Raw genomic sequence first — 27,974 nt, 5'->3', positions numbered from 1 at the left:
AGCTCGTTTGGAGGTTTGTTAGCACAGTGTCCAAAGAAGGACGGATGTATACAGAATGGTGTCGTCTGCGTAGAGGTGGATCAGAGAATCACCAGCAGCAAGAGCGACATCATTGATATATACAGAGAAAAGAGTCGGCCCAAGAATTGAACCCTGTGGCATCCCCAGAGACTGCCAGAGGTTCGGACAACAGGCCCTCCCATTTGACACACTGAACTATCAGAGAAGTAGTTTGTGAACCAGGCAAGGCAGTCATTTGAGAAGCCAAGGCTATTGAGTCTGCAGGTAAGAATACGGTGATTGACAGAGTCGAAAGCCTTGGCCAGGTCGATGAAGACAGATGGACAGTACTGTTTATCATCGATGGAGGTTATGATATCGTTTAGGTCCTTGAGCGTGTCTAAGGTGCACCCATGACCAGCTCGGAAACCAGTGGAGTGGAGAAGGTGGAGAAGGTACGGTGGGATTCGAAATGGTCGGTGATCTGTTTGTTAATTTGGCTTTCGAAGATTTTAGAAAGACAGGGCAGGATGGATATTGGTCTATTTGGGTCTAGAGTGTCTCCCCCTTTGAAGAGGGGGATGACCGCGGCAGCTTTCCAATCTTTGGGGATCTCAGACGATACGAAAGAGAGGCTAGTAATAGGGTTTGCAACAATTTCGGCTGATAATTTTAGAAAGAGAGGGTCCAGATTGTCTAGCCCAGCTGATTTGTATCAACTGTTTGTCACACATATTAGACATAACACTCATGCAACGCTTGCTCCTATACCCTCTTTTTTCTTGCTCTCCAGTAGTTTCCACAACTAGGTCAAATGTCTTCTATAGATCTGACTCCCCCTTTCTCTCCTGAGCGAACAGTAAACATTAGCCCGTTTCGAGTTTCTTTTTCACGTTCTCAGCAACCATTTTGCTGTCACAAGTTACTGTGTTTGCAGTTTGTTATATTTATTGATGTGATTATGATAGGCTTTAGGTCAGGCCCTATTGGCCACATGCATGTGATGCTTACATGTTTCACATATAGAGAGCAAGGGTTGAGGGAATAGGGAATGTTTTTCCAAAACAAATTAGGGATTTCGGTAACTGAACTTTTTAGCCAGAAACAAGTAATAAACTAAATGGCTGAAATGATTGCAGCTTGCAGCACGGACAGTGCAATAAACACAACTGTGTTGTGGTGCCTTTTTGCTGCTGTAGGGAGGTGAGCGAGACAACTAGCATCACACACACAAGCACTCGCTGTAATTTAAAAAAAACAGTGTGACCATAGGGCACTTTCTTGAGTCATTTGTGTTTCTTAATCATTTAATCAAGCAGTGTGCTTAAAGCATCAGACAAGCTCAGTGCATATGTAGTTGATTTTATTCAAACACTTAGGGTGTGTCTGTCTATATATGAAAAAATAATCAGTTTAAACATTTCAACCAATCGATTGGTCGAAAGAAAAGGACGACTCTCGGTCAACCAAGATTTTTTGTAGTCGGGGACAGCCATACAATGCCATAACTCTTAACTTCAGAGACATTCATAATGAGATCAGCTCCATGTGTTCACAGTGAATGACAAACATATTATTCAAATGGAAAATCATTTAAGCCCTGAGCAATTATATCAAGACAAGATCGCTAAACAACCACAGGGAGCCCAGATCTGTTAGTATACTGTAATGTCACTTATCATTGATAGAACCAAAACAATAATTGCTTTGCTCATCTTTCTTCTTGGAAGCTATTGATGTCTAAAGCAGTATACTGTAAGATATCCTAACTAAGTGCTCAGAGTCTGACTCATTCCTCCCACACTAGATTTAGTTGTTGTAATAGGTTCCTCCAGATCAATACAGGGCTGGAAAGTAGGCCTAATGGAGCAGGGTTGTGCACTGACTCAAATGTCAGAGGATTCACTGATCAACGTAATATTGCTGCCTTGTTGTCTGCACTAGTTTGTCTTTGATGGGTTTTTTTGTTTCCCTTTGCATATACTGTGCAAAGCAAACATCAACCAAATAGTGAACAACTTTCACATTATAGATAAATAAGAGAAACGTGATCGGGACAAAGTGTTCTGTTCTATCGTTGTGTACTAACCAAGGTGGCTTCAATGGCTTGGTAATGCACACTTGAAAGTCCTCTCTCTGCCCAAACAGATTAGGTTTGGGCAGAGAAAGAAGTTTCAAGTCTGAATTACCAAGCCACCTTGGTTAGAAGGCCTATAATGTGAAAGTTGTTCACTATTTGGTACACCCATGATGGTGTCAAGCCCAAGCATGTTTTTTAAATAATAAACAAAACATTTTATAGAAAACTACCATCCATTAGCCTACTGAATACTAGTGTCACTGACTGTACACATGAGGAAAGACATGTTAACAGACTCAAAGAGGCGGATCTGTTAGCCTAGATTTTACTGCGGCACCAAGCTGATACATTATTGGTGGGAACCAATCCAGGAATTTGATGGACTGAAATAGCTGTTACCACTCAAGACTTTCAACTGGAGCAGTTCTCAAATGACCCTTGAATAACAGCTAACGTACATTCAACATTAATCCAAATGCTTTTCATTGCACAACCTTGGGTAATACTTACTGTACCTTTACATTATACTATACTTACTGACAACTGAACGCACCAGACATTATACATAAATGAGAACAGAACACTGCCTGCCCGGTCAGCTGACCAGTGTTCGCTTGAGAACAGGATGCATCCGGTTATGTCTGACCCCTCGGGGGTAGCTCACTTGTGACTAAGCACTAAAATAGCAAATACTCCTGTCAAGCAAATACATTACCTACAAAGGAACAGGTCCTAGAGTGATAACGGCATACTTCAGGAGGCTAAAGAGCATCTAGCGCCAACATATTATCTTAGCCTTATTGGTGCTATTAAACAATCTCTAATGCCTTTTCAATTCTTATAAAACCACATGAAGCACCCCTAAACTGATGTCATGACATCATTTCAACAATCCTATGAAATTGACCTTTGGAGAGTTGGGTTAAGAGAGGTTTTCAACAGCCAGACACACTCAAACTAATCTGTCAGAGTTAGCCTAGCCGTGCCTCGTCTACAGTACGCAAGCACTGTTTTCATTTGTCTCAGCGCCACAGTCACATGGTTGGGGAGCGAGTGAGCGGAGTGGAGGGTTGGGGTGTCCTCGCGGGTCTGACATGATTAGGAATGTTATGGCCTAGTGCTGAGTAGGCACCCGGCTTGGGTTTCCTCTGGGACTGCCAATGTTAACCACGGAGCCTATTCCAGCCTCCAGCACACTTCAGTAGTCCCACATCTCACACCATCACAGTAAGGCCCAGATCCTAACCACAATCACATCGGGAGCATGGCGCACAGACAAGTCTCTGACTAGGATTTGGATGCGGCCTCTCTTCTGTCTGGACACAATGTGTCTTTTGTACAGTAACAGACATTCTCCATAGAGGGACCCTGCTCTGCTGTATGTGTGGGATTGGCCTGGACATTTGAATGTGATGAGTGGGCTGTCAGACTCGGAGGAGAGTGGGAGGTTAGGCTCGGCACAGGGGATCAGGAACAAAGACAGTGACTGTGCAGAAAACAGCTGTGTTTTAACTCCTCATTGACTTTTTTCAGTCAGTCAGTATTTGTACCAGTGGATGAGCTACCTATAAAGATTGTGGTTTGAGATCCTGCAGCACACTTGCAGGAAAACATTATTAAGGGCATTAATCTGAGAACCATAAGGGAGCGGTGATCTGCAACAGCCAGACCACACCCTAGAACAAAAAGGAGAAAACAAAGGCCCAACATCAGACAGAGAAGAAGTGTGGCATTGAGCCTCTAATGTCATTACCCAAATGTCATTCAGGCTGGGGAGGAATATGTGCTCTGAGAGCAGTCAGGCATAAAAACTGAATTTGCTATCATATTGTAACAACCCTAGCCCCGGCCAAATGTAATATCCCTATTGGAGGAGACTGTATAGTGGGCTTACATAGGCTAAGGTTGTATCAATATCACAATTCCACTGAAGAACACAAATAAAACATCAGGGATGAGGCTGTAAATACCAAAGGCAGATGCAGATTTGTTGGCAAATGAAAGAAACATTGGAAACTTGCCATCACATGGCTCAAGCTCATAGACATGGCTCAAGCTGATAATAAGGGCAGGGGTTAGAAATATCATGGAAATATTGCACGGGTTCTGAAGAGGGTGAGGAGAACTGTAAAATGCAGATTGCGAATAAAGATACGCATGTTCGTGTGTGATGAAAAAATAAACACAGAGGTGCTGAGGAATGTCACCACTACCAATGTCTAAGACAGTAAAGATACCAAGCTTTTCTTTGACAGTATCCTACACTTTTGTAAACTATGAGATAGTAAAGATAAAACAGTGGCATTATCAGTTTCTTCTTAGATAGATAGAGCCGGTATCATGCATTTTAACAAGGTATTGATAATGGTTGTCCATAGTCACGTACAGCGGCAAGAAAAAGTATGTGAACCCTTCGGAATTACCTGGATTTCTGCATAAATTGGTCATCAAATTTGATCTGATCTTCATCTAAGTCACAACAATAGACCAACATAGTGTGCTTAAACTAATAACACACAAATGATTGTATTTTTCTTGTCTATATTGAATACATAATTTAAACATTCACAGTGTAGGTTGGAAAAATAATGTGAACCCCTAGGCTAATGACTTCTCCAAAAGCTAATTGGAGTCAGGAGTCAGCTAACCTGGAGTCCAATCAATGAGACAAGATTGGAGATGTTGGTTAGAGCTGCCTTGCCCTATAAAAAACACTCACAAAATTTGAGTTTGCTATTCACGAGATGCATCCCCTGGTGTGAACCATGCCTCGAACAAAAGAGATCTCAGAAGACCTAAGAGTAAGAATTGTTGACTTGCATAAAGCTGGAAAGGGTTGCAAAAGTATCTCTAAAAGCCAGTCCACGGTAAGACAAATTGTCTATAAACTGAGAAAGTTCAGCACTGTTGCTACTCTCCCTATGAGTGGCCATCCTGCAAAGATGACTGCAAGAGCACAGCGCAGAATGCTCAATGAGGTTAAGAAGAATCCTAGAGTGTCAGCAAAAAACTTATAGGAATCTCTGGAACATGCTAATATCTCTGTTGACGAGTCTACGATACGTAAAACACTAAACATGAAAGGTGTTCATGACAGCTACTGCACGTCTGAAGCTTGCAAAACATTGCTGCACGTCTGAAGCTTGCAAAAGTGCACCTGGATGTTCCACAGCGCTACTGGCAAAATATTCTGTGGAATATTTTGCCAGTAGCAAATTGAGAGGCTGTAGTATGACCTCAAGAGAGCAGTTCACACCAGACATCCCAATAATTTTTCTGAACTGAAACAGTTTTGTAAAGAGGGATGGTCCAACATTCCTCCTGACCGTTGCACAGGTCTGATCAGCAAATACAGAAAATGTTTGGTTGAGGTTATTGCTGCCAAAGGAGGGTCAACCAGTTATTAAAAGCAAGGGTTCACATACTTTTCCCACCCTGCACTGTGAATGTTTACACCGTGGATTCAATAAAGACATGAAAATGTATAATTGTTTGTGTGTTATTAGTTTAAGCAGACTGTGTTTGTCTATTATTGTGACCTAGATGAAGATCAGATCAAATTTGATGACCAATTTCTGCAGAAATCCAGGTATTTTCAAAGGGTTCACATACTTTTTCTTGCAACTGTATGTCGCGGGTGACACTTTCTGTCCCATAAACAGCTCTCGCCATGTTAAATTGCAGATATCTTACAAAAAACAATGATCATTGTAAAAAACAAAAAATAGGTGCATTGTTTAAAGTACGTAGATTAAGCAAATTGGCTTGTCCCAGAAGTGATGTGTATACCTATTTTATTACAAATATAATGTGTCTCTTAGTTTTATGTCATGTCATGTTTCCGCCTTGAATTGTGAAAGCCCTCTGTATAACAATTGTAATTACATAGCAATAATGCATATAGTTTGAGGAAATATTGTACAGTACGTGTGATGTGCACCTTTTACTTGGCAGTATGAAAAGCCAGCAAAGTGAATACTTTAGAGTAGCACGATCAAATATTGCAGTCTAGTGTACTTGTTGTGCCTCTGCATCTCTGTGTCATGAGGAACAGAAAGACATTTACAGAGGTGTTCTATAAATGGGAGGGGTCTTTAGGCTCTCCACACAGGATACCATATACTGTAGCCTACATTAATGTGTTGGGGTAGGGGACTATATTCATCTTGAAGCTTTAATTTAGCTTCATTGCTTGCTGATATATTACAATGATCCAGGATCAATCTGACAATGCTGCCACATCCCAAACTATTGTATGTAAACAGTTTTGTAATATATATTCAGAGTCAAAGACATACATCAACAACATCTGAAGTTGAACAGATGAACATGTTATATAATGCAGAGCTGAGGCCCACATTCTGGGAATATTTGAAGACCTACTGGAATCTCTGTGTCCTGACCTTGTGAGGCTTTTCTTGAGGGTAGGAAAAGCTTGGGTGAGGATGAGGTGCCATCTTTACAGATTTCTTGTTAAGAATAGAAATCACTTTGTTTATGAGACCTTGTTACACAGTACAGTTCCTGTGCTAATAAAATTGCATCATACTACACCATGATGCGCTTTCAGAAACCTGTCTCCAAGACAGTATCTATAATAGAGAGCACATGAGGTTATTGCTGAGTCACTGAAAGGCTTTACGGCACTTCCTGCGCAGCTACTGTACATGGTGTCAGAGAGAGAACCTGTGAGGGGAGGGGAGACAAGAAGACAAGGTTCTCCTCCTGTGGTTGTTATGCAACATATTTGTGTTGCTAACTTGCTACATAGCCACGTCAATCAGCCGGTAAACCAAGTGTAAAGTAGGCCTACTCCGCTAGATATCTGTGCTGGTAGCATTTTAATCAATTTGCCTAAGCAGTTTGTTACTGTAATGGATAACTAACTGCAGGCGCATAAAACAACACTACACTAATGCCATTTGTCAATATACTAACTCAACTAACTCATTTGTATTTGAAGGTATCTTTTTCATTGTAATTCAATTTGCTATTTGATTTCATAAAACATTTCAAAAAGTAAGACCAGTAAATGAGTAAAGGCATCCCTGTGCATGATGTACCTAAACTGAAAAAGTGCATTCCTGTCCACACATTCAATCCCTACAAGTCCCCAGTCCAAACTCTAACACAGCCATTCAATGGACACTGGCTTGATGTTTTGCCACAACATCTTTGAATTGAATGAAAGAACCCATTGACATGTTAGGAGAGACAGTCGATCCACAACAGAAAAAAAATGAGGCACGCTCCCAATAAATCTTCAGTATTCTTAACTACGGTAGGCGATCAACTGTTTGAAAAGACCACAAAGGCTCCCAAAATTCATCCCCACCTCCCATCTAGAGGCTTTACTAGAACACTGTGTTCCCATACAGCCGCTCACTGTCCTATGCAACAGCCATTGTATATATCCAAGAAACCGTGGGTTGAACTCTAAACTGTGTTCAAATGTACAGAGCTTTTGTTGGGGGCTGTATTTGATTATGGGATTACTACATTTGAAAAGAAACAAGGTCTAATCCTTACATCTTTGATAAAACAGCAGTGGATTAGTGGAGTACCGATCCAAAGAAACCTGTTCCTAGTGTGTTATTAAATCAAATTACTGAGGTATGTGGACGGACATTCTTACAAAGCTCGGATAGTAAATAATGAGTGGTGCCTATTAGACTGCACATCTGAGGTGCATAACCAACGTGCAAACATCCAAATGATTTCCTTTCAAACACATTAATAGAATCATTGTTTAAGGTTAGTGAGTAATTGAGTTTCCCATTAAGGGTTGCTATGGACAGCTGACTTTCCAATGGCAGGTCACAGTGCCACTGCGCCAAAGGCCGTAACACCGGCGTCATTAAAACCAAAGCATGTATCCCTCCACACAGAGGCTGTCACCAAAGCATGTATCCCTCCACACAGAGGCTGTCACCAAAGCATGTATCCCTCCACACAGAGGCTGTCACCAAAGCATGTATCTCTCCACACAGAGGCTGTCATCAAAGCATGTATCCCTCCACACAGAGTCTGTCAGCAAAGCATGTATCCCTCCACATAGAGGCTGTCAGCAAAGCATGTATCCCTCCACATAGAGGCTGTCAGCAAAGCATGTATCCCTCCACATAGAGGCTGTCAGCAAAGCATGTATCCCTCCACATAGAGGCTGTCAGCAAAGCATGTATCCCTCCACATAGAGGCTGTCAGCAAAGCATGTATCCCTCCACATAGAGGCTGTCAGCAAAGCATGTATCCCTCCACACAGAGGCTGTCAGCAAAGCAGGTATCCCTCCACATAGAGGCTGTCAGCAAAGCATGCTCAGCAAGGGAATTGAGAAATCCAATGTACAGTATCTGATATCACTAGCAATGTCAATATCCGCACAGCAGATGGATGACACCGCACTTCCAATATTTAGGTGAGATGCATATAACAGGCATACTGTGAAAATCTAACTGTGCATTGATGTGTAGCCTAACTGTCTGCACAATGGACAAGCAGTCGCAGTATCTGCAATAAGCTATGGTTATTATTCTCCATGGTTTTGGTCGGGAACCGTAAAATCAATTTCCAACGAGCTACCAATCAACTTCAGGAATGTTTCAGCCGCACAATATTAAACAATTTGCTGACTTTGTCCATTACACAGCTACAGTACATGCAGACAAGTATTGTATGAATTTCAGAAACCAACATAGAAAAATATTTAACTTTAATGTTTAATGTTTGAAAGCTAAACAATGAATGACAAGGGGACCAAGTGCAACCTGAGAAGATCTACATCTTTAGTATGCTACGCAGGTTTGACCACACCTGGTGTTTCTATTCATACTAATGACAGGGACAGATGAAGGTGTCACATGCAGGATGTGAACTTGTGAAAATACATCCTCCCAACTTGGCTGTTGACTGTTCCATTGTATAATTTCTACTTTAACTTCATATTTCCATATTTTACTATTAGTCGGGAGAGGAAGCATATAAGCCACACCTTAGTATAAACCATCCTAATGATCAATACTTTTCTTTGACGGGGAAAACTACTTCAATGCTGGGACAAAGTTTATTTTCCTATGAATGAGGACATGTTGCTAGTTTGTTTTGCTTACTCAATGTTTGTTTTGTTTTGTTTTAATAAGATTGAATAAGATATACCTATAGTGCCCTCACAAAGTATTCATACCCCTTGATTCCATATTTTGTTGTGTTACAGCCTGAATTCAAAATTGATTAAATTGATTTTCTCACATATCTACACACAATACCCAACAAAGTGAAAACATTTTTTTAGAAATGTTTACAAATGTACTGAAAATGAAATGCAAAAATATATAATTTACATAAGTATTCACACTCCTGAGTCAATACATTTTACTAATTCTGTAATTGTTTTAAAGTCACCATTGGCCTCATGGTGAAGTCCCTGAGCGGTTTCCTTCATCCACTGCAACTGAGTTAGGAAGAACACCTGTATCTTTCAACCACAAAAACCTCCCTCGTGTTTGTGGTTGAATCAGTGTTTGAAATGTACTGCTCGACTGAGGGACCTTGCAGATAAGTGTATGTGTGGGGTACAGAGATGAGGCACTCATTCAAAAATCATGTTAAACATTTTTATTGCACACAGAGTGAGTCCATGCAACTTATTATGTGACATGTTAGGCACATTTTTACTCCTGAACATATTTAGGCTTGCCATAACAAAGGAGTTGAATAGTTATTGACTCAAGACATTTAAGCTTTTCATATTTGATTAAAAATATGAAAACATAATTCCACCAGTGACTAAAAATCTCAAATTAATCCAATTAGTCAAAGGGTGTGAATACTTTCTGAAGGGACTGTAAATAAGTGTTTAATTGATGCACAACACCAATCTCACACAAAGAGAAGCTTTGGGGAGACATGAGTCTCTCTGTGCTTTATAGATGTACAACAGACAAAGGCTGTATATTTTGTACTTTTCAGAAGGGGGGGGGGGGGTCATGAACCCCGCCAACATTAGAGACAGGTCAATTTACACCTCAATAATATACCATGATGAATTTTATTGATAGGAAATTATTTTCCCACTGTAAAGCACCAGCACCATACTGGCATTCTGTTTCATTACACAACACAGCGCTACTCAATTCTCATTTTATTATTGGATCCCGCTGCCACCAATTATGCTTTTGGTTTAGCCCGTTCCTTAGACACTGTGGTTTGTGAGAGGGGAAAACCATACCATACCATACCATGGTAAATTCATAAGCACGAATAAGAATTAAAGAAAACTATTGCGCATCTCGTGTGTGAAAGCTATTTCTCAAAACTACTGATAATTGGTAACGGTTGCATATATATATCACATTGGTAGTATTATAAACCTTAACATATCTAGTTTCTAGTAGGCTACAGCATTGGAGAAGGGCTGTTTCTATGATCCTCAGGCAGTAGGCTCAAGCAAGCCTGTTTCTCTCCCCAATCAGAGGCAGCCTGCTTGTCTCCCAATCTCTAAATCATGTTTATGAACCAATTTTATTTTTTCTTTCAATTTGACAATGTACAATAGAAACAGGGCCACCCAAGACTTCATTGATAGGGCTCCCGAATGGCGCAGAGATCTAAGGCACTGCATCTCAGTGCAAGAGGCATCACTAGAGTTCCTGGTTTGAATCCAGGCTGTATCACATCCGGCCGTGAATGGGAGTCCATTAGGGCTGTTCACAATTGGCCCAGTGTCGTCTGGGTTTGGCCGGGGTATGCCATCATTGTAAATAAGAATTTGTTCTTAACTGGATGTTCCCCCATGATGAAAGGGCACTGATCTAGCTAATGATAAGCAGAAATATGCACAAATAAATATTGGCAAGCTCATGACTCAGCCTATTTATTTATAGCCACTATGCTGTATCAGTTGAGCTACAGGTGATAATGCGTATTGCTACATAACAAACCAGCCTGATAATATAGACCAATATGTTGTTAGGCTCATTTCTGGATGGGAAAATTAAATTTTAGATGGGGTCAGCATTTTTTTAATTTTCATTCATTTTGTCGTACAAAAGTCAACAGAACTGACAATAAAAAAAATGACATGCTAAGCGTGGTTTTTATTTTTATTTATTTTACCTTTATTTAACCAGGTAGGCAAGTTGAGAACAAGTTCTCATTTACAATTGCGACCTGGCCAAGATAAAGCAAAGCAGTTCGACAGATACAACAACACAGAGTTACACATGGAGTAAAACAAACATACAGTCAATAATAAAGTATAAACAAGTCTATATACAATGTGAGCAAATGAGGTGAGAAGGGAGGTAAAGGCAAAAAAAGGCCTTGGTGGCAAGGTAAATAGTGGTGGTGAAGGGTACACGTATAAGCATCATGGGTTATGACATTTAAATTGAATTATGGTGACTGATGGTGACTTTCTGAACTGCTTATTACCAAAACATTCATTACACTCTTAGCACCTTTTTTTCTATCTAGATCCTTTAAAGGTTCTTCGGCTGTCCCCATAAGAGAACCCTTGGAAGAACCGTTTTGGGTTGCTGGTAAAAAACCTTTTGGATTCCATGTAGGACCCTTTATACATGGAACCCAAAAGGGTTATACCTGGAACAAAAAAGGGTTCTCCTATGGGGACAGCCGAAAAACCCTTTTGGAACCCTTTTTGCAAATAGTGTATGATTCAGAATTGAACTTCCTCCTTAGTCCCATTATAACTTTGTACTGAGTCCTTAAAGAAGGTGATTTCCAGCTATGTGTCACATCAAACATAACTCAGATCTTTAAGTGACAAATGTCATTGTCACATGCAGCCATGGAGCTGTGCTGGGGTTTTAAATGACAGACCAATGGCCTTGCAATTTATAGCCAGCAACTTAAGGGAAATCCCTGTTTTAAATGATCAAAGGCATATCCTAGTATTCAAAGGCTGGGGTCAAATCAATGTTGGGCTCAAATCACTGGAAACACTTAACAAAAACTTAATTTAATAAACTATTGATAAGAAGTGTACATACTAAATTACTATTCCTGTATTAATAAACATTACAAACATTTATAATGATTTATCTGTTTTGAGAAGTATGTACAGTATAAGCATTTATAATTATTATCACCAACAAATTTATGTAACATTGCACTTCCTCAGGTGAACTGTTAGTTCAGCACTGAAACCTGTCTAACCAGTGTAAGAGCTGGCATAAAACATCATTGGATGAAGATTAGGATATCAGTAGGCTACCTACTCAATCTATCAAAGTAAATAAATAATATTGATATGATATCGGTTTAGCTTGGTTGCGATTCTTAACATTATGGTAAACATAATAAGTGTGGACCGAAGTCATTTTTAGAAAGAAAAATGTTTTTTGTAATATTTTAAGTATATGCATGTACAGTTGAAGTCGGGAGTTTACATACACCTTAGCCAAATACATTGAAACTCAGTTTTTCACAATTCCTGACATTTAATCCTGGTAAAAATTCCCTTTCTTAGGTCAGTTAGGATCACCACTTTATTTTAAGAATTTGAAATGTCAGAATAATAGTAAAGAGAATAATTTATTATTTTTTTTTTTCTTTCATCACATTCCCAGTGGGTCAGAAGTCAATTAGTATTCGGTAGCATTGCCTTTAAACATTTTAACTTGGGTCAAACATGTCGGGTAGCCTTCCACAAGCTTCCCACAACAAGTTGGGTGAATTTTGGCCCATTCCTCCTGACAGAGCTGGTGTAACTGAGTCAGGTTTGTAGGCCTTCTTGCTCGAAAACGCTTTTTCAGTTCTGCCCACAAATGTTCTATGGGATTGAGACTCTTTGTGACAGCCATTCCAATACCTTGACTTTGTTGTCCTTAAGCCATTTTGCCACAACTTTGGAAGACCCACTTGAGATGTTGCATCAATATATCCACATACTTTTTCTCCCTTATGATCCAATCTATTTTGTGAAGTGCACCAGTCCCTTCTGCAGCAAAGCACCCCCACAACATTTTTATTTATTTATTTATTTTACCTTTATTTAACTAGGCAAGTCAGTTAAGAACAAATTCTTATTTTCAATGACGGCATAGGAACAGGAACTGCCTGTTCAGGGGCAGAACGACAGCTCGGGGTTTGAACTTGCAACCTTCCAGTTACTAGTCCAACGCTCTAACCACTAGGCTACCCTGCCGCCCCCGTGCATGATGCTGCCACCCCCGTGCTTCACGGTTGGGATGGTGGTCTTCGGCTTGCAAGCCTCCCCATTTTTCCTCCAAACATAACGATGGTCATTATGGCCAAACAGTTCTATTTTTGTTTCATCAGACCAGAGGACATTTCTCCAAAAAGTACGATCTTTGTCCCCATGTGCAGTTTCAAACCGTAGTCTGGATTTCTTATGGCGGTTTTGGAGCAGTGGCTTCTTCCTTGCTGAGCGGCCTTTCAGGTTATGCCGCTATAGGACTCGTTTTACTGTGGATATAGATATTTCTGTACCAGTTTCCTACAGCATCTTCACAAGGTCCTTTGCTATTGTTCTGGGATTGATTTGCACTTTTCGCACCAAAGTATGTTCATCTCTAGGAGACAGAACGAGTCTCCTTCCTGAGCGGTATGATGGCTGCATGGTCCCATGGTGTTTATACTTGCGTACTATTGTTTCTACAGATGAATGTGGTACCTTCAGGCTTTTGGAAAATGCTCGCAAGGATGAACCAGACTTGTGGAGGTCTACAATTTTTTTTCTGAGGTATTGGCTGATTTCTTTTGATTTTCCCATGATGTCAAGCAAAGAGGCACTGAATTTGAAGGTAGGCCTTGAAATACATCCACAGGTACACCTCCAATTGACTCAAATTATGTCAATTAGCCTATCAGAAGCTTCTACAGCCATGACATAATTTTCTGGAATTTTCCAAGCTGTTTAAAGGCACAGTCAACTTAGTGTTTGTAAACTTCTGACCCACTGGAATTGTGATACAGTGAATTATAAGTGAAATAATCTGTCTGTAAACAATTGTTGGAAAAATTCAGTGTCATGCACAAAGTAGATGTCCTAACCGACTTGCCAAAACTTTAGTTTGTTAACAAGAAATTTGTGGAGTGTTTGAAAAACGAGTTTTAATGACTCCAACCTAAGTGTATGTAAACTTCCGACTTCAACTGTATGTAGCCATATTGAGCACCAATGATAAAACACCTCATTGTCTGACCTAGTGACTGGAGACAAAAGTCAGACACAGATTCCAAATGATGCTACATCATATGATTCCATTATGCTCTAGTCAAGGGCTGTTAAGCAGAGAGAGAGAGGCCGCGTAAATATCCATTGTTAGTGACTGACCACTGGTTAACAAGGAATCACAGTATCATACACAACTAACCCATTCACACGGATGACCTTTTCTCATTCACTGCTCATTCAAATGCTGCAGATAACATTGGAGAGATCGAAAATATAAATGGCGGAAATTAATCACTGTAGAAGACGGAGTCTATTCGAGTTTCACACTATAGGCCTGGCAAGGGACTACAGATGTTCAATTTGACCAGTTTCTCACAGAAAGGGAAATAGGAAATGTTAATTATTGTGTGGGTTATAATTCATTTACATTTGTGTAGGGGTTGATACATTTTTAGTTAGGGTAAATTATATCTGAAATGTTAAAGTGGAAATCACACATTTTATAAGCCTTTTCAAAAACTTGAATACACTTAAAACTTGCATGCAACAACAAGGTGATCAAATTAAGATCCAACATCTGTATGTGTAGGGGGGTGATGTCATCCAGCTAGCGGAGAATGCTTTGCTGTAGACAGGATATTGAAAATGTAATGTCTTCTGCAGGTTTCAAGTAATAATTGACTTGGCCTCAAGCCCTGTCAGCCTGAATGTAATGCTTGATGGACTAATGCAAGATAATAGGCCTGCTGCATCTTTGGCTGATGGACCGTGGTCCTCTCTTTGTGTCAGCCTACATTGATAACAGCTTGGTCAATTGGTCAGACAACAGTTACAACAAAAGAGGGGTCATCAACTCAAAGATATTCAAACATTCATAGAAATGTTCATTTAAATAACATCTCCTGCATAGCCTAATATTTCAGCTAAATAAATAAACATCTACATAAGTAATAGGCCTACCAAAATATAGCATATAGTCATTTTGAGATTGCTTTTCTAGTGTGACAAAAGTGACAGTAAAACGTTGAGACAGCATTCTTTCTTTACATTGAGGAACACCCCTCCTCCAATCGATGCATCAATGCAAATTCTACATAATTATAGTATAATGTCGTACAAACCCAAGTCAATTTGGCTTTTTACAAGTGCTAAACACAAACTTTCGAATTCTAATATAAACTGACAAGGCTATAGACTACAATCAAATAGCCTAGACTGTCATGTTTCCATTCATTCCGACCCGCTGTCCTTCAGTCATCAAAGCTCAGTGGCTTGCTGACACACTTGTTTAGGGCTTTATCCTACCAGGGTGCAATTGTCCCATACAGGGCTATTCCCTCATTGTTTCATGTCGAATCATTGTAGACCTACCAATCGGTATAGGCGGCCGAAGTAATTAGCATACCTTTGTATTTTTCGAGGACATCCTCATACGCTTGAAGGTATTCCTTTTCGTCTGCGAGCATATAACCTGCCGGCGTCGCGTTGTAGTGAGCCATTACCCGAACTCCACCATAGGGCTCTCTATAGGCTGAACATTCACCAGCCGCTGTGGCGAGTGTGTAGCCTAGTTCTAGTTGCGGGACAGGGATCCGGACAGAGGATTGACCGGTGCCGTTGTTACATGGAAGGAAACGCCCCTATACCCCTCCCCGGTAGGTCAAACCACCACTAGGCGAGACTTCTTCTCCGGTTTCATGAGAAAATCTCGGGTGTGTTCTGTGACAGTCTGGGAGGGATTGAGGGGAGAGAGGGCTGCTGGACATAATAAATGCCATCCCATATCAAACGGGCGCGCCTTAGCAATACTAATGCACGCGTCTCCCCTCCCTGCTCTCTCTCTCTCTGCGGAGTCCACCATGACTCCAATTCCAGTAATACCAGCACACTAACGCGACGATAACAGAATCACTCAGCATCAACTGCTGTGCAAAATAATCATTAATAAGCACTGATGCCAGTGATTTAATGACAGTCCAAAACGTTTCCATTCCATGAAAATGTACCTATAGCTTGATAATGTAAGCATAGGAATAGGATACTCGCTATCCAATTGTCTCACTTGGTTGGCCTTGCCTTATTAGGTAGGTCTATTTCCAATCCAACATACCTCACTCAATAGAGGCATGAAAAGGATGACAACTGTCATAATTCATAAATCAAGGCCTACATTGTGCATTTGTTATAACATAGAGATGCTTCAAAATAATGTCACACGGATATATACTATTATTTGTGTTATACATATGATACACTGAGCTGGAAGATTGTATATTTGTCTGTCTGTTGCATTGAGTCTCTGTTGCATTGAGTCTGCTGAAGTCCCGGTGCTACAGCAGGCAGAGGAGATGTCCTCACAGGTCCTAATACTAAAAGGGTTTAATTCCAGAGGAAATGCAGTCTAGATTAAACAGATGGTGCTGATGATGATGCATTTCAACACAGTCTAGGTTCCATTCAACCAGATTCTTTCCATAAAATATAGAGAATCAATAGGAAAATAGCTTACTTTCTAAGTAGAAGTGATCAAGACTGGTATGGACTGGTATGGACAATTTAGGGCTGGGTGATGTGGCCTAAAGATCATACCTCAATTTGTTCTAATTTATGGACGATTCACGATATATGTTCACGATATACATGTTTTCTAATGTTTTCTCAAAATAAGATTTGTTGTACAATTAAAGGTCAAGTACACTGCATTTGAAACAGTCAGCAATAATCTAATGAATTCAGGGCTTGTGGAATTATACCTAGAATAAATATAAGCCTTCCACAACCATAGGACCCACTAATAATTGTATTATTTTATCAAAATAGTTTAACCTGCTTTTTTGAAATAATCACTGATATGGCTTTCAATTCTGTCTATGAAAATGCAAATTTTGTTGCACATTTAACCAGAACCATGCATAATGCACATTCACTAATAATGACTAACTTATTGTAGCAGGCATTATAGAAAATTATTTGCACAGGTCTCATGAACAATTTCTCAAGCACAAGCTCATGTAGAGTAGATTAGCCATTTTTATATTTAAAGTTTAGTCAACTGGGATCCATTTTCTAGCTAACAAGGAAGAACAGTTTAATTGTTATTAACACATCCTTTGATCTGTCTTCAAATGTTTGAACAGCATGCTAGCCTGTCCACTTTGTTCAGATGTTGTAATCAAGTAACCTACTCAGGGCCGGCCTACTTTTTTTTGGTGCTGCTAGACGACTATGTTTGGTTCAGGTTTTGTCCGGTCTGGACCAGCCTTGATTTGGCCCAAACATAGACATTTATAAATTACATATTTTCAACTTTCATTCAGAACCAAAAATGTACCTGATTTCAACGTCCGTAAAATACGTATTTTCACCTTTCATTCAGAACCTAAATTGAACCTAACTTCAATGTCAGAAAAAATATGCATTTTAGACGTCTTTTCAACATCATTTTGCTTACTAGGACTATTCTTGTAGGGGAACAATTGTTTTTGTCTCGCCAGGAACGGCCCTGAACCTACCTTATTTCTCAGAATGAGAATGAGAATGAGTTGCAAATTCCTTATATAATTGTGCTTTATGCTTATTGCACATTTGTAAAACACAGACTAGACAGCTAGTATAACAGTCTTTGGCTAAAATGCTGCTTGCGGTACGTGGTACTGCAAAGCTGTGCGAGACAACCTGTGGCACGACTTCCTCCGAAGTCGGTCCCTCTCCTTGTTCAGGCGGTGTTCGGCGGTCGACGTCACCGACTTGATCCATTTTTCATTGGTTTTGTCTCGTCTTCCTTCACACCTGGTTCCAATCACATCAATTTCATGTTGTGTATTTAACCCTCTGTTTCCCCTCATGTCCTTGTGATTATTTGATTGTATGTTATGTGCAAGTTATGTTCTGGTGTGCAACGGGTTTTGTACCCACTTTTATTATTTTGTGTATTTTGGTTTTCGGAGTTTTGTGAGCACTTATGTGTGTAAATGGGAAGGCGCACAGACACAGCAGAAGGAGCGACCCTTACAATAAAAGATTGCAGTTTTGAAACTGCAGTAAAGGTGCAGTAACTGCAATTACACTGCAAACACACTGCAATAAAAACAGTGTTACTTTGGACTAGAGGTCGACCGATTATGATTTTTCAACGTCGATACCGATTATTGGAGGACCAAAAAAAGCCGATACCGATTAATCGGCCGATTTAAAAAAAATGCATTTGTAATAATGACAATTACAACAATACTGAATGAACACTTATTTTAACTTAATATAATACATCAATAAAAATAAATTTAGCATGTTCAATTTGGTTTAAATAATGCAAAAACAAAGTGTTGGAAAAGTAAAAGTGCAATATCTGCCATGTAAAAAAGCTAACGTTTGAGTTCCTGGCTCAGAACATGAAAGTTGGTGGTTCCTTTTAACATGAGACTTCAATATTCCAAGGTAAGAGGTTTTAGGTTGTAGTTAATATACTATTTATAGGACTATTTCTCTCTATACCATTTGTATTTCATATACCTTTGACTATTGGATGTTCTTATAGGCACTTTAGTATTGCCAGTGTAACAGTATAGCTTCCGTCCCTCTCCTCGCCCTTACCTGGGTTCGAACCAGGAACACATCGACAACAGCCACCCTCGAAGCAGCGTTACCCATGCAGAGCAAGGGAAACAACCAATCCAAGTCTCAGAGCGAGTGACATTTGAAACGCTATTAGCGTGCACCCTGCTAACTAGCTAGCCATTTCACATCGGTTACACTAGCCATTAGGCTGATAGGCTTGAAGTCATAAACAGCACTGTGCTTGCGAAGAGCTGCTGGCAAAACGCACTAAAGTGCTGTTTGAATGAATGCTTACGAGTCTGCTGCTGCCTACCACTGCTCAATCAGACTGCTCTATCAAATCATAGACTTAATTGTAACATAACACACAGAAATACGAGACTTTGGTCATTAATATGGTAGAATCCGGAAACTATAATTTCGAAAACAAAACGTTTATTATTTCAGTGAAATACGGAACCGTTCTGTATTTTATCTAACTGGTGGCATCCCTAAGTCTAAATATTCTTGTTACATTGCACAACCTTCAATGTTATGTTACGTAACATTCTGGCAAATTAGTTCACAATGAGCCAGGCTGCCCAAACTGTTGCATATACCCTGACTCTGCGTGCTATGAACGCAAGAGAAGTGACACAATTTCACCTGGTTAATATTGCCTGCTAACCTGGATTTATTTTAGCTAAATATGCAGGTTTAAAAATATATACTTCTGTGTATTGATTTTAAGAAAGGCATTGGAGTTTATGGATAGGTACAGTCGTCCAACGATTGTGCTTTTTTCGCAAATGCGCTTTTGTTAAATCATCCCCCAGCGTTGCATCGATTATATGCAACGCAGGACACGCTAGATAAACAAGTAATATCATCAACCATGTGTAGTTATAACTAGTGATTATGATTGATTGATTGTTTTTTGTAAGATAAGTTTAATGCTAGCTAGCAACTTACCTTGGCTTCTACTGCATTCGCGTAACAGGCAGGCTCCTCGTGAGGCAGGTGGTTAGAGCGTTGGACTAGTTAAGGTTGCAAGGTTGAATCCCCCAAGCTGACAAGGTGAAAATCTGTCGTTCTTCCCCTGAACAAGTCAGTTAACCCACCATTCCTAGGCCATCATTGAAAATAAGAATGTGTTCTTAACTGACTTGCCTAGTTAAATAATGGTATATATATTTTTTTTTAAATACATACAAAAATTGCCGCCCAAAAACACAGATTTCCGATTGTCATGAAAACTTGAAATCGGCCCTAATTAATCGGCCATTCCGATTAATCGGTTGACCTCTACTTTGGACGCAGTATTTGCAGCATACTACAGTTATACTGTACTCTAACTGCAATCAAAAAAAATAAACATGAGAAGAAGCGAACATAAACGCACATAACAAATTAAAATAAAACCAGATTCTTGTGATACAGGCCTTTGGAATATCACGCAAAAACATACATTTGAATTAATCAAATAAATTCAATACATTGCCCAGCCCTAGGACGACTGTCACAGAGATATGAATAAGATTAACAAAATAGGCGAAATCAGAGGGCAAATAATTCTACAATATCAGGCATCACTAGGAAAGGGACAGATGCAGCCACCTGAACAATGATCACATCCTGCCATCAGGCAGATTCAGGACTTGCAAATTGAAGAGATAATTTTTTCAAACTAGCTAGTAATCTTTGGATCCTGAGATTCAGCTAACAGAAAATATGGATTTTAGGCCTACATTGTGAGCAAAACAATAGGACCCCTGTTAGAAACATCAAATAGCGTTTTCAAACCAAGCAACACGTTAAAGGTTGTACATGTGAGAGGTAATAGCATGTAGCCTGTTACGTGTAATAACACAATGATTGTTCTACGATTATATCCCATTGGATTACGATATGATAGTTTACTTTTTCCATTTTTTTAATCAAAGCTAAAATATTCTGTTGATAAATGTCAACAGAAAGATTCTGAGAGGTCACCAAGAAGGGAAAGGAGGTGAGCGAGACAGCACACCCTGCAGATGTGCCAAGTGAGTCCATACCATTCCCAACCAAATACTCACCTTTTATAGTCCTGAGTAGGAAGGCCATGACTAAGGATTCATTCCTGAATTGAAAAGTGCATGGGCCTATTATAGCCCTTTCTATGCTACTGAACTGAAACTATGGTCCAAGAACAGTCTTTTTGCAAAAAAAGAAAGAAAAAAAATGCATTTAGCAAGGTCGCACCTAGAATGTATCATTACTACTCTCATTTGTTTCACAGACTACATTTACAGTAAATCACACAGTTCAACTACTACAATAGCTTACTCTCCTGTGAAATTCTTAGTTTATGGCACAGAAGTTTGTCAAATAATTCCAACCACATTTAAATTATTAAAAACATTCTGTAATCAAATAAACAGCATCAGACCAACATAAAAGTTGCAATCACAAAGGCCCTGCAGCTGGTGTCAGCCCATGTAATACATGATTAATAAACCAATGTATTAGAGGATTAGAATGAATAATCAAATTCCGATTCAAGTAGCCTAATGCACAGCATATGCACAGGCCATGATGACCGCTCGTTGCACCTTCACCTAAAGAACTCAATCTCAACAGCCAATCTTGGATTGCCCCCAGGTGGTGAGGGTAGGCAACAACACCTCCGCCATGCTGATCCTCAACACGGGGGCCCCCCAGGGGTGTGTGTTCAGCCCCATTCAATTCTCCATGTTTACCCATGAACTCCAACTCTACAAACAAGTTTTCTGATGACAGTGGTAGGCCTGATCACCAACAATGATGAGACAGCCTACAGGGAGGAGGTTAGTGCCCTGGCAGAGTGGTGCAGGGGTAATAACCTCTCCCTCAACGTCAACAAAATGATGGAGCTGATCGCGGACTACAGGAGATAGCAGAGAGAGCATGCCCCCAGTCACTTCAGGACGCTGAATAAATTTGACATGAAAACTTGAAATCGGCCCTAATTAATCGGCCATTCCGATTAATCGGTTGACCTCTACTTTGGACGCAGTATTTGCAGCATACTACAGTTATACTGTACTCTAACTGCAATCAAAAAAAATAAACATGAGAAGAAGCGAACATAAACGCACATAACAAATTAAAATAAAACCAGATTCTTGTGATACAGGCCTTTGGAATATCACGCAAAAACATACATTTGAATTAATCAAATAAATTCAATACATTGCCCAGCCCTAGGACGACTGTCACAGAGATATGAATAAGATTAACAAAATAGGCGAAATCAGAGGGCAAATAATTCTACAATATCAGGCATCACTAGGAAAGGGACAGATGCAGCCACCTGAACAATGATCACATCCTGCCATCAGGCAGATTCAGGACTTGCAAATTGAAGAGATAATTTTTTCAAACTAGCTAGTAATCTTTGGATCCTGAGATTCAGCTAACAGAAAATATGGATTTTAGGCCTACATTGTGAGCAAAACAATAGGACCCCTGTTAGAAACATCAAATAGCGTTTTCAAACCAAGCAACACGTTAAAGGTTGTACATGTGAGAGGTAATAGCATGTAGCCTGTTACGTGTAATAACACAATGATTGTTCTACGATTATATCCCATTGGATTACGATATGATAGTTTACTTTTTCCATTTTTTTAATCAAAGCTAAAATATTCTGTTGATAAATGTCAACAGAAAGATTCTGAGAGGTCACCAAGAAGGGAAAGGAGGTGAGCGAGACAGCACACCCTGCAGATGTGCCAAGTGAGTCCATACCATTCCCAACCAAATACTCACCTTTTATAGTCCTGAGTAGGAAGGCCATGACTAAGGATTCATTCCTGAATTGAAAAGTGCATGGGCCTATTATAGCCCTTTCTATGCTACTGAACTGAAACTATGGTCCAAGAACAGTCTTTTTGCAAAAAAAGAAAGAAAAAAAATGCATTTAGCAAGGTCGCACCTAGAATGTATCATTACTACTCTCATTTGTTTCACAGACTACATTTACAGTAAATCACACAGTTCAACTACTACAATAGCTTACTCTCCTGTGAAATTCTTAGTTTATGGCACAGAAGTTTGTCAAATAATTCCAACCACATTTAAATTATTAAAAACATTCTGTAATCAAATAAACAGCATCAGACCAACATAAAAGTTGCAATCACAAAGGCCCTGCAGCTGGTGTCAGCCCATGTAATACATGATTAATAAACCAATGTATTAGAGGATTAGAATGAATAATCAAATTCCGATTCAAGTAGCCTAATGCACAGCATATGCACAGGCCATGATGACCGCTCGTTGCACCTTCACCTAAAGAACTCAATCTCAACAGCCAATCTTGGATTGCCCCCAGGTGGTGAGGGTAGGCAACAACACCTCCGCCATGCTGATCCTCAACACGGGGGCCCCCCAGGGGTGTGTGTTCAGCCCCATTCAATTCTCCATGTTTACCCATGAACTCCAACTCTACAAACAAGTTTTCTGATGACAGTGGTAGGCCTGATCACCAACAATGATGAGACAGCCTACAGGGAGGAGGTTAGTGCCCTGGCAGAGTGGTGCAGGGGTAATAACCTCTCCCTCAACGTCAACAAAATGATGGAGCTGATCGCGGACTACAGGAGATAGCAGAGAGAGCATGCCCCCAGTCACTTCAGGACGCTGAATAAATTTGACATGGCCCCTAAGAAACTTGACATGGCCCCCTCACAAACTTCTACAGATGCATTCTGTTGGGCAGCATCACCGCCTGGCAACTGCACTGCATGGCTCTCCAGAGGGTGGTGCGGTCAGCCCAACACATCACCAGGGGCACACTGCCTGCCCTTCAGGACATCTACAGCACTCAGTGTCATAGGAAGGCCAAAAATACCATGAAGGACCTCAGCCACTCGAGCCACGGTCTGTTCACCCTGCTACCATCAGGTAGATGGAGACACATACACATGGTTAGCAGATGTTAATGCGAGTGTAGCGAAATGCTTGTGCAGTAATATCTAACAATTAATCTAACCTAACAATTTCACAACAACTACCTTATCCACACACGTGTAAAGGAATGAATAAGAATATGTAGATACAAATATATGAATGAGCGATGGCCGAACGGCATAGGCAAGATGCAGTAGATGGTATAGAGTACAGTATATACATATGAGATGAGTAATGTAGGGTATGTAAACATTATATAAAGCGGCATTGTTTAAAGTGGCTAGTGATACATTTATTACATCAATTTCTCCATTATTAAAGTGGCTCGAGATGAGTCAGTATGTTGGCAGCAGCCACTCAATGTTAGTGATGGCTGTTTAACAGTCTGATGGCCTTGAGATAGAAGCTGTTTTCCAGTCTCTCGGTCCCCACTTTGATGCAGCTGTACTGACCTCGCCTTCTGGATGATAGCGGGGTGAACAGGCAGGGGCTCGGGTGGTTGTTGTCCTTCCTGTGAGGCCAAAAAATAAATCAAAGACAACAACCACCCGAGCCACTGCCTGTTCACCCCGCTATCATCCAGAAGGCGAGGTCAGTACAGGTGCATCAGACTGTTGAACAGCCATCACCCGCCGGCCACCACCCAGTACTCTGTCTAGCACCTTAGACACTGTCACTAGCCGGCTGCCGCCCAGTGCTCTGCTCAGACCAATTGGCAGTACGCCCAGAACATTGCTCTGGGAATCAAAAGAATTATCTCAGTTTCAAGGTCCCAGCTTTGAGAGAAGAAGTCTCGTCAGTCACATGCAGGTGCCAACGTTAATAAAGAATCATGTAAATTATGCTTATATGACTTGTTTGTGTAGCCGCATATAAGGACTGAAAGGGAACACCCTCTGATTTTTCACAAGCTTGCACTGAGTTTGTGAACCTCTCCAGCTGTGATAATAAAGATTGATATGATTTACATTGAATTTGAGTCCTTAGTGGTGAATTTCCACGACAATACACTGAGTGTAAAAAAACTTTAGGAACACCTTGCTAACATTGCGTTGCACCCCCTTTTTGCCCTCAGATCAGCCTCAATTTGTCAGGGCATGGACTCTACAAAGTGTCAAGCATTCCACAGGGATGCTGGGCCATGTTGACTCCAATACTTCCCATAGATGGCTGGATGTCCTAGGAGGGTGGAAAATTATTGACATACACGGGAAACTGTTGAGCATGAAAAACCCAGCAGCATTGAAGTTATTGATACACTCAAACTGGTGAGCTTGCCACCTACTACAATACCCAGTTCAAAGGCACTTGAAATATTTTGTCTTGCCCATTCACCATTTGAATGGCACACATTTGTATCAGTATAACTTTAGTCCGTCCCCTCGCCCCGAACCGGGCGCGAACCAGGGACCCTCTGCACACAAACAACAGTCACCCACAAAGCATCGTTACCCATCGCTCCACAAAAGCCACGGCCCTTGCAGAGCAAGGGGAACCACTACTTCAAGGTCTCAAAGCGAGTGACGTCACCGATTGAAACGCTATTAGCGCGCACCACCGCTAACTAGCTAGCCATTTCACATCGGTTACACTCACCCCCCGTTTGACCTCCTCCTTTTCCTCAGCAACCAGTGATCCGGGTCACGGCACCAATGTAACAGTATGACTTTAGTCCTTCCCCTCGCCCTGAACCGGGCACGAACCAGGGACCCTCTGCACACAGACAACAGTCACCCAGAAGCATCGTTACCCATCGCTCCACAAAAGCCAACTAGCTAGCCATTTCACATCGGTTACACATACACAATCTATGTCTCAATTGTCTCAAGGCTTAAAAATCCTTTAACCTGTCTTATCCCCTTCACTGATTGAAGTGGATTTTACAACTGACATGATTAAGGGTTCATAGCTTTCATCTGGATTCACCTGGTCAGTCTATGAAAGAGCAGGTGTTCCTAATGTTTTGTATACTCAGTGTATTCCGGACTCTGACATTGCTCATTGTGATATTGCTAGTTATGATTTCTGATATTTTTTTACTTTTTGGATTATTTGTGTATTCTTATTGTATTGCTAGATATTACTGCACTGTTTGAGCTAGAACCATAAGCATTTCAGTGCATCTGCGATAACATCTGCAAATCTGTGTAGGTGACCAATAAACTTGTATTTTATTTTATTGGATGGACAATAGAATAGAGGATGTAATGTGGGCATTCCCAGACAGCAAATAACACACCTCAGCTATACAGGTTTTTACAGTAGTCTAATTATCTAATTTGTTTATTAACTTATGAGACAAAAGATTATTTGGGCCTAATTATTGGCTACAGAAGCCTATAGTACAAACATGTGTCTTTGTCTAAATTGGACATGCATCAGAAGTGACAGCGGCTGACATATGGGAGTGTCCACTGTCCAGCAGCAGCGTCAGTCTACTGTAATTATGCAGAATAAATAAAAAGCCTGTAGCCTATTTATACTTGTAAAAAAATCTACAATGCATTACAGCACAGTGGCTACATTTGCCATATCTGATAGATTTGCAGAATCAATGGGTCTATTTTATGTTATATTATCAGCAGCAGTTCAAACAATAAATATTGACACTCACCTGCAATCCTGAGCACGGCTCTCTCTGCTGGATCCAAAACGGATCCTCCCTGAATTTTTCGCTTATGTCGCTCGTGTCTGGGTAGGTTCCAGGGTAACGTGTCCCCTGGTGCCGGTGAGACCGATCCAGATTTAAAACTATAATCATCTTCGTCCGAGAAATCGGCCGATGAAGACATGGAACAGTGAAGGGAAGCGTTGCCCGAACCGGAGCTCTGATAAAACAATAGAAATAAATTATCAATGTGTTGCGAGGCAACACACATACAGCACAGACAGACACAATGAAACATTTCTCACCATCGCTGCTCCTACGTTTGCCTAAACTGATGCGCGTAACCTAGTGTAAATGCACATTGATAGCTCAAGGGAGGCACAGTAGCGTGAGCCACCAGCTCGCCTAGCAATGATCTCTGATTCAACAATCAAAAGAAAAGGCATAAGCAGGCATCAAGAAGGAAAATCGATTGTATCTGGCTCCCCCGCCAGGCCAGAAATAAGACTTACCGCTGTATACATGGTGTCGGTTGAATAATATCGAAATCCTTTATCAATTTGCTGCAAGCTCAGGCAGCGGCGGGTTATGTCATTTTTTATCAGAACCACACCCTTCTAGCGATGCACTCTGCCCATTAAATTAGTGAAGTCTCTCCTTTGAGATGAAATTATGTCAAAAGTCCCCAGAGCAGAGAGTGCGAATAGATTGGGCCAAGGCGAGCAGAATGCGATGCTAGTGCTGTAGCATGTCAACGCCTCACCATCCTAGGATACAGAAGACGGGTGGAGACTAGAGAGGATCCCAGCGCTCTAGTCCTGATTATTCAATCGGGAAACTGTGGCCAATGTCGCTGTGTTTACAGCGCCCTCCTGGGTGGGTACGTGCATGTCTAGTGGTGACTGCGTAGCCTCCACGTTCACGGTCGAAAACCAATCAGAAATCCAGACTGGTCCATGAACATCCTTTTGTCATCAACCTGGTCTCATCAGCCATGCACAGCCGCGTTGTTGTTTTGCTGCCTGATGCACATATGCCTGCACTGTGTACCATTGACTAGAATTGTTGCTAGTTGACAATGAATGTGCAATTTTAGAGCACTATCCTTATCATTAAAATAAATGAAAAAATATCTGGGTTCTGCAGGCTTATTCATTACAACCTATCTCTGTCTGCCTGTGTCTGTGTGTCTGCCTGGCTCTGTCTGTCTGCCTGTCTGTAGGCTGTCTGCCTTGGCCCTGTGATAGGGTAAGGGGGCAGATGCATAACAAATACTTTGCCACAGCATTTGTTGGCACATCCAGACAGGGTGTGGCTGGTCAAAAAGCAATAGGGCATACCAGTCACATGTGGACTTCGATTGCAAAATTATAGAACTGCATTGCTGTTTGCAATCTGAACAAGAGTAGGACATTGACAGTTACCTTTGGGTGATTTCACAATCACCAACCTGTTCCCAGCATGGATTGTGACTATTTACTGTGGCATGAGGGTCTATCAACAAAGCATTATCTTGCTCAATGGTGAGCACAAACATGCTTGAAACTATGCAAACAATGCATGATATGACTTAAATATAATGATCCATAAACTTTGGCTGTGCATTTATTGCATTTGAGTGATCATCAATCTTTGTTATACCCTCCAAATATCAATACCACTT

The 27,974-nt window shown here is 40.7% G+C and overlaps 1 protein-coding gene across 1 annotated transcript in view; it reads right to left on the bottom strand.

Moving 5' to 3' along the window:
* dst (dystonin) overlaps window positions 1–27,133 on the bottom strand; it is a 188,225-nt gene extending 161,092 nt beyond the window's left edge. Inside the window, exons 1-2 of the mRNA XM_021580916.2 lie at window positions 26,824–27,133; window positions 26,318–26,531 (exon numbers count right to left, since the gene is read on the bottom strand). Coding sequence (XP_021436591.2) covers window positions 26,318–26,531; window positions 26,824–26,835 — 226 coding nt within the window. The 5' untranslated portion in view covers window positions 26,836–27,133. The remainder of the gene's footprint in view (window positions 1–26,317; window positions 26,532–26,823) is intronic.
* Window positions 27,134–27,974: the final 841 nt, after the last annotated feature.

Source organism: Oncorhynchus mykiss, chromosome 23 (assembly GCF_013265735.2).
Source record: "Oncorhynchus mykiss isolate Arlee chromosome 23, USDA_OmykA_1.1, whole genome shotgun sequence".
Taxonomy (NCBI): domain Eukaryota; kingdom Metazoa; phylum Chordata; class Actinopteri; order Salmoniformes; family Salmonidae; genus Oncorhynchus; species Oncorhynchus mykiss.
This window is presented reverse-complemented; position numbering and strand designations above follow the sequence as displayed.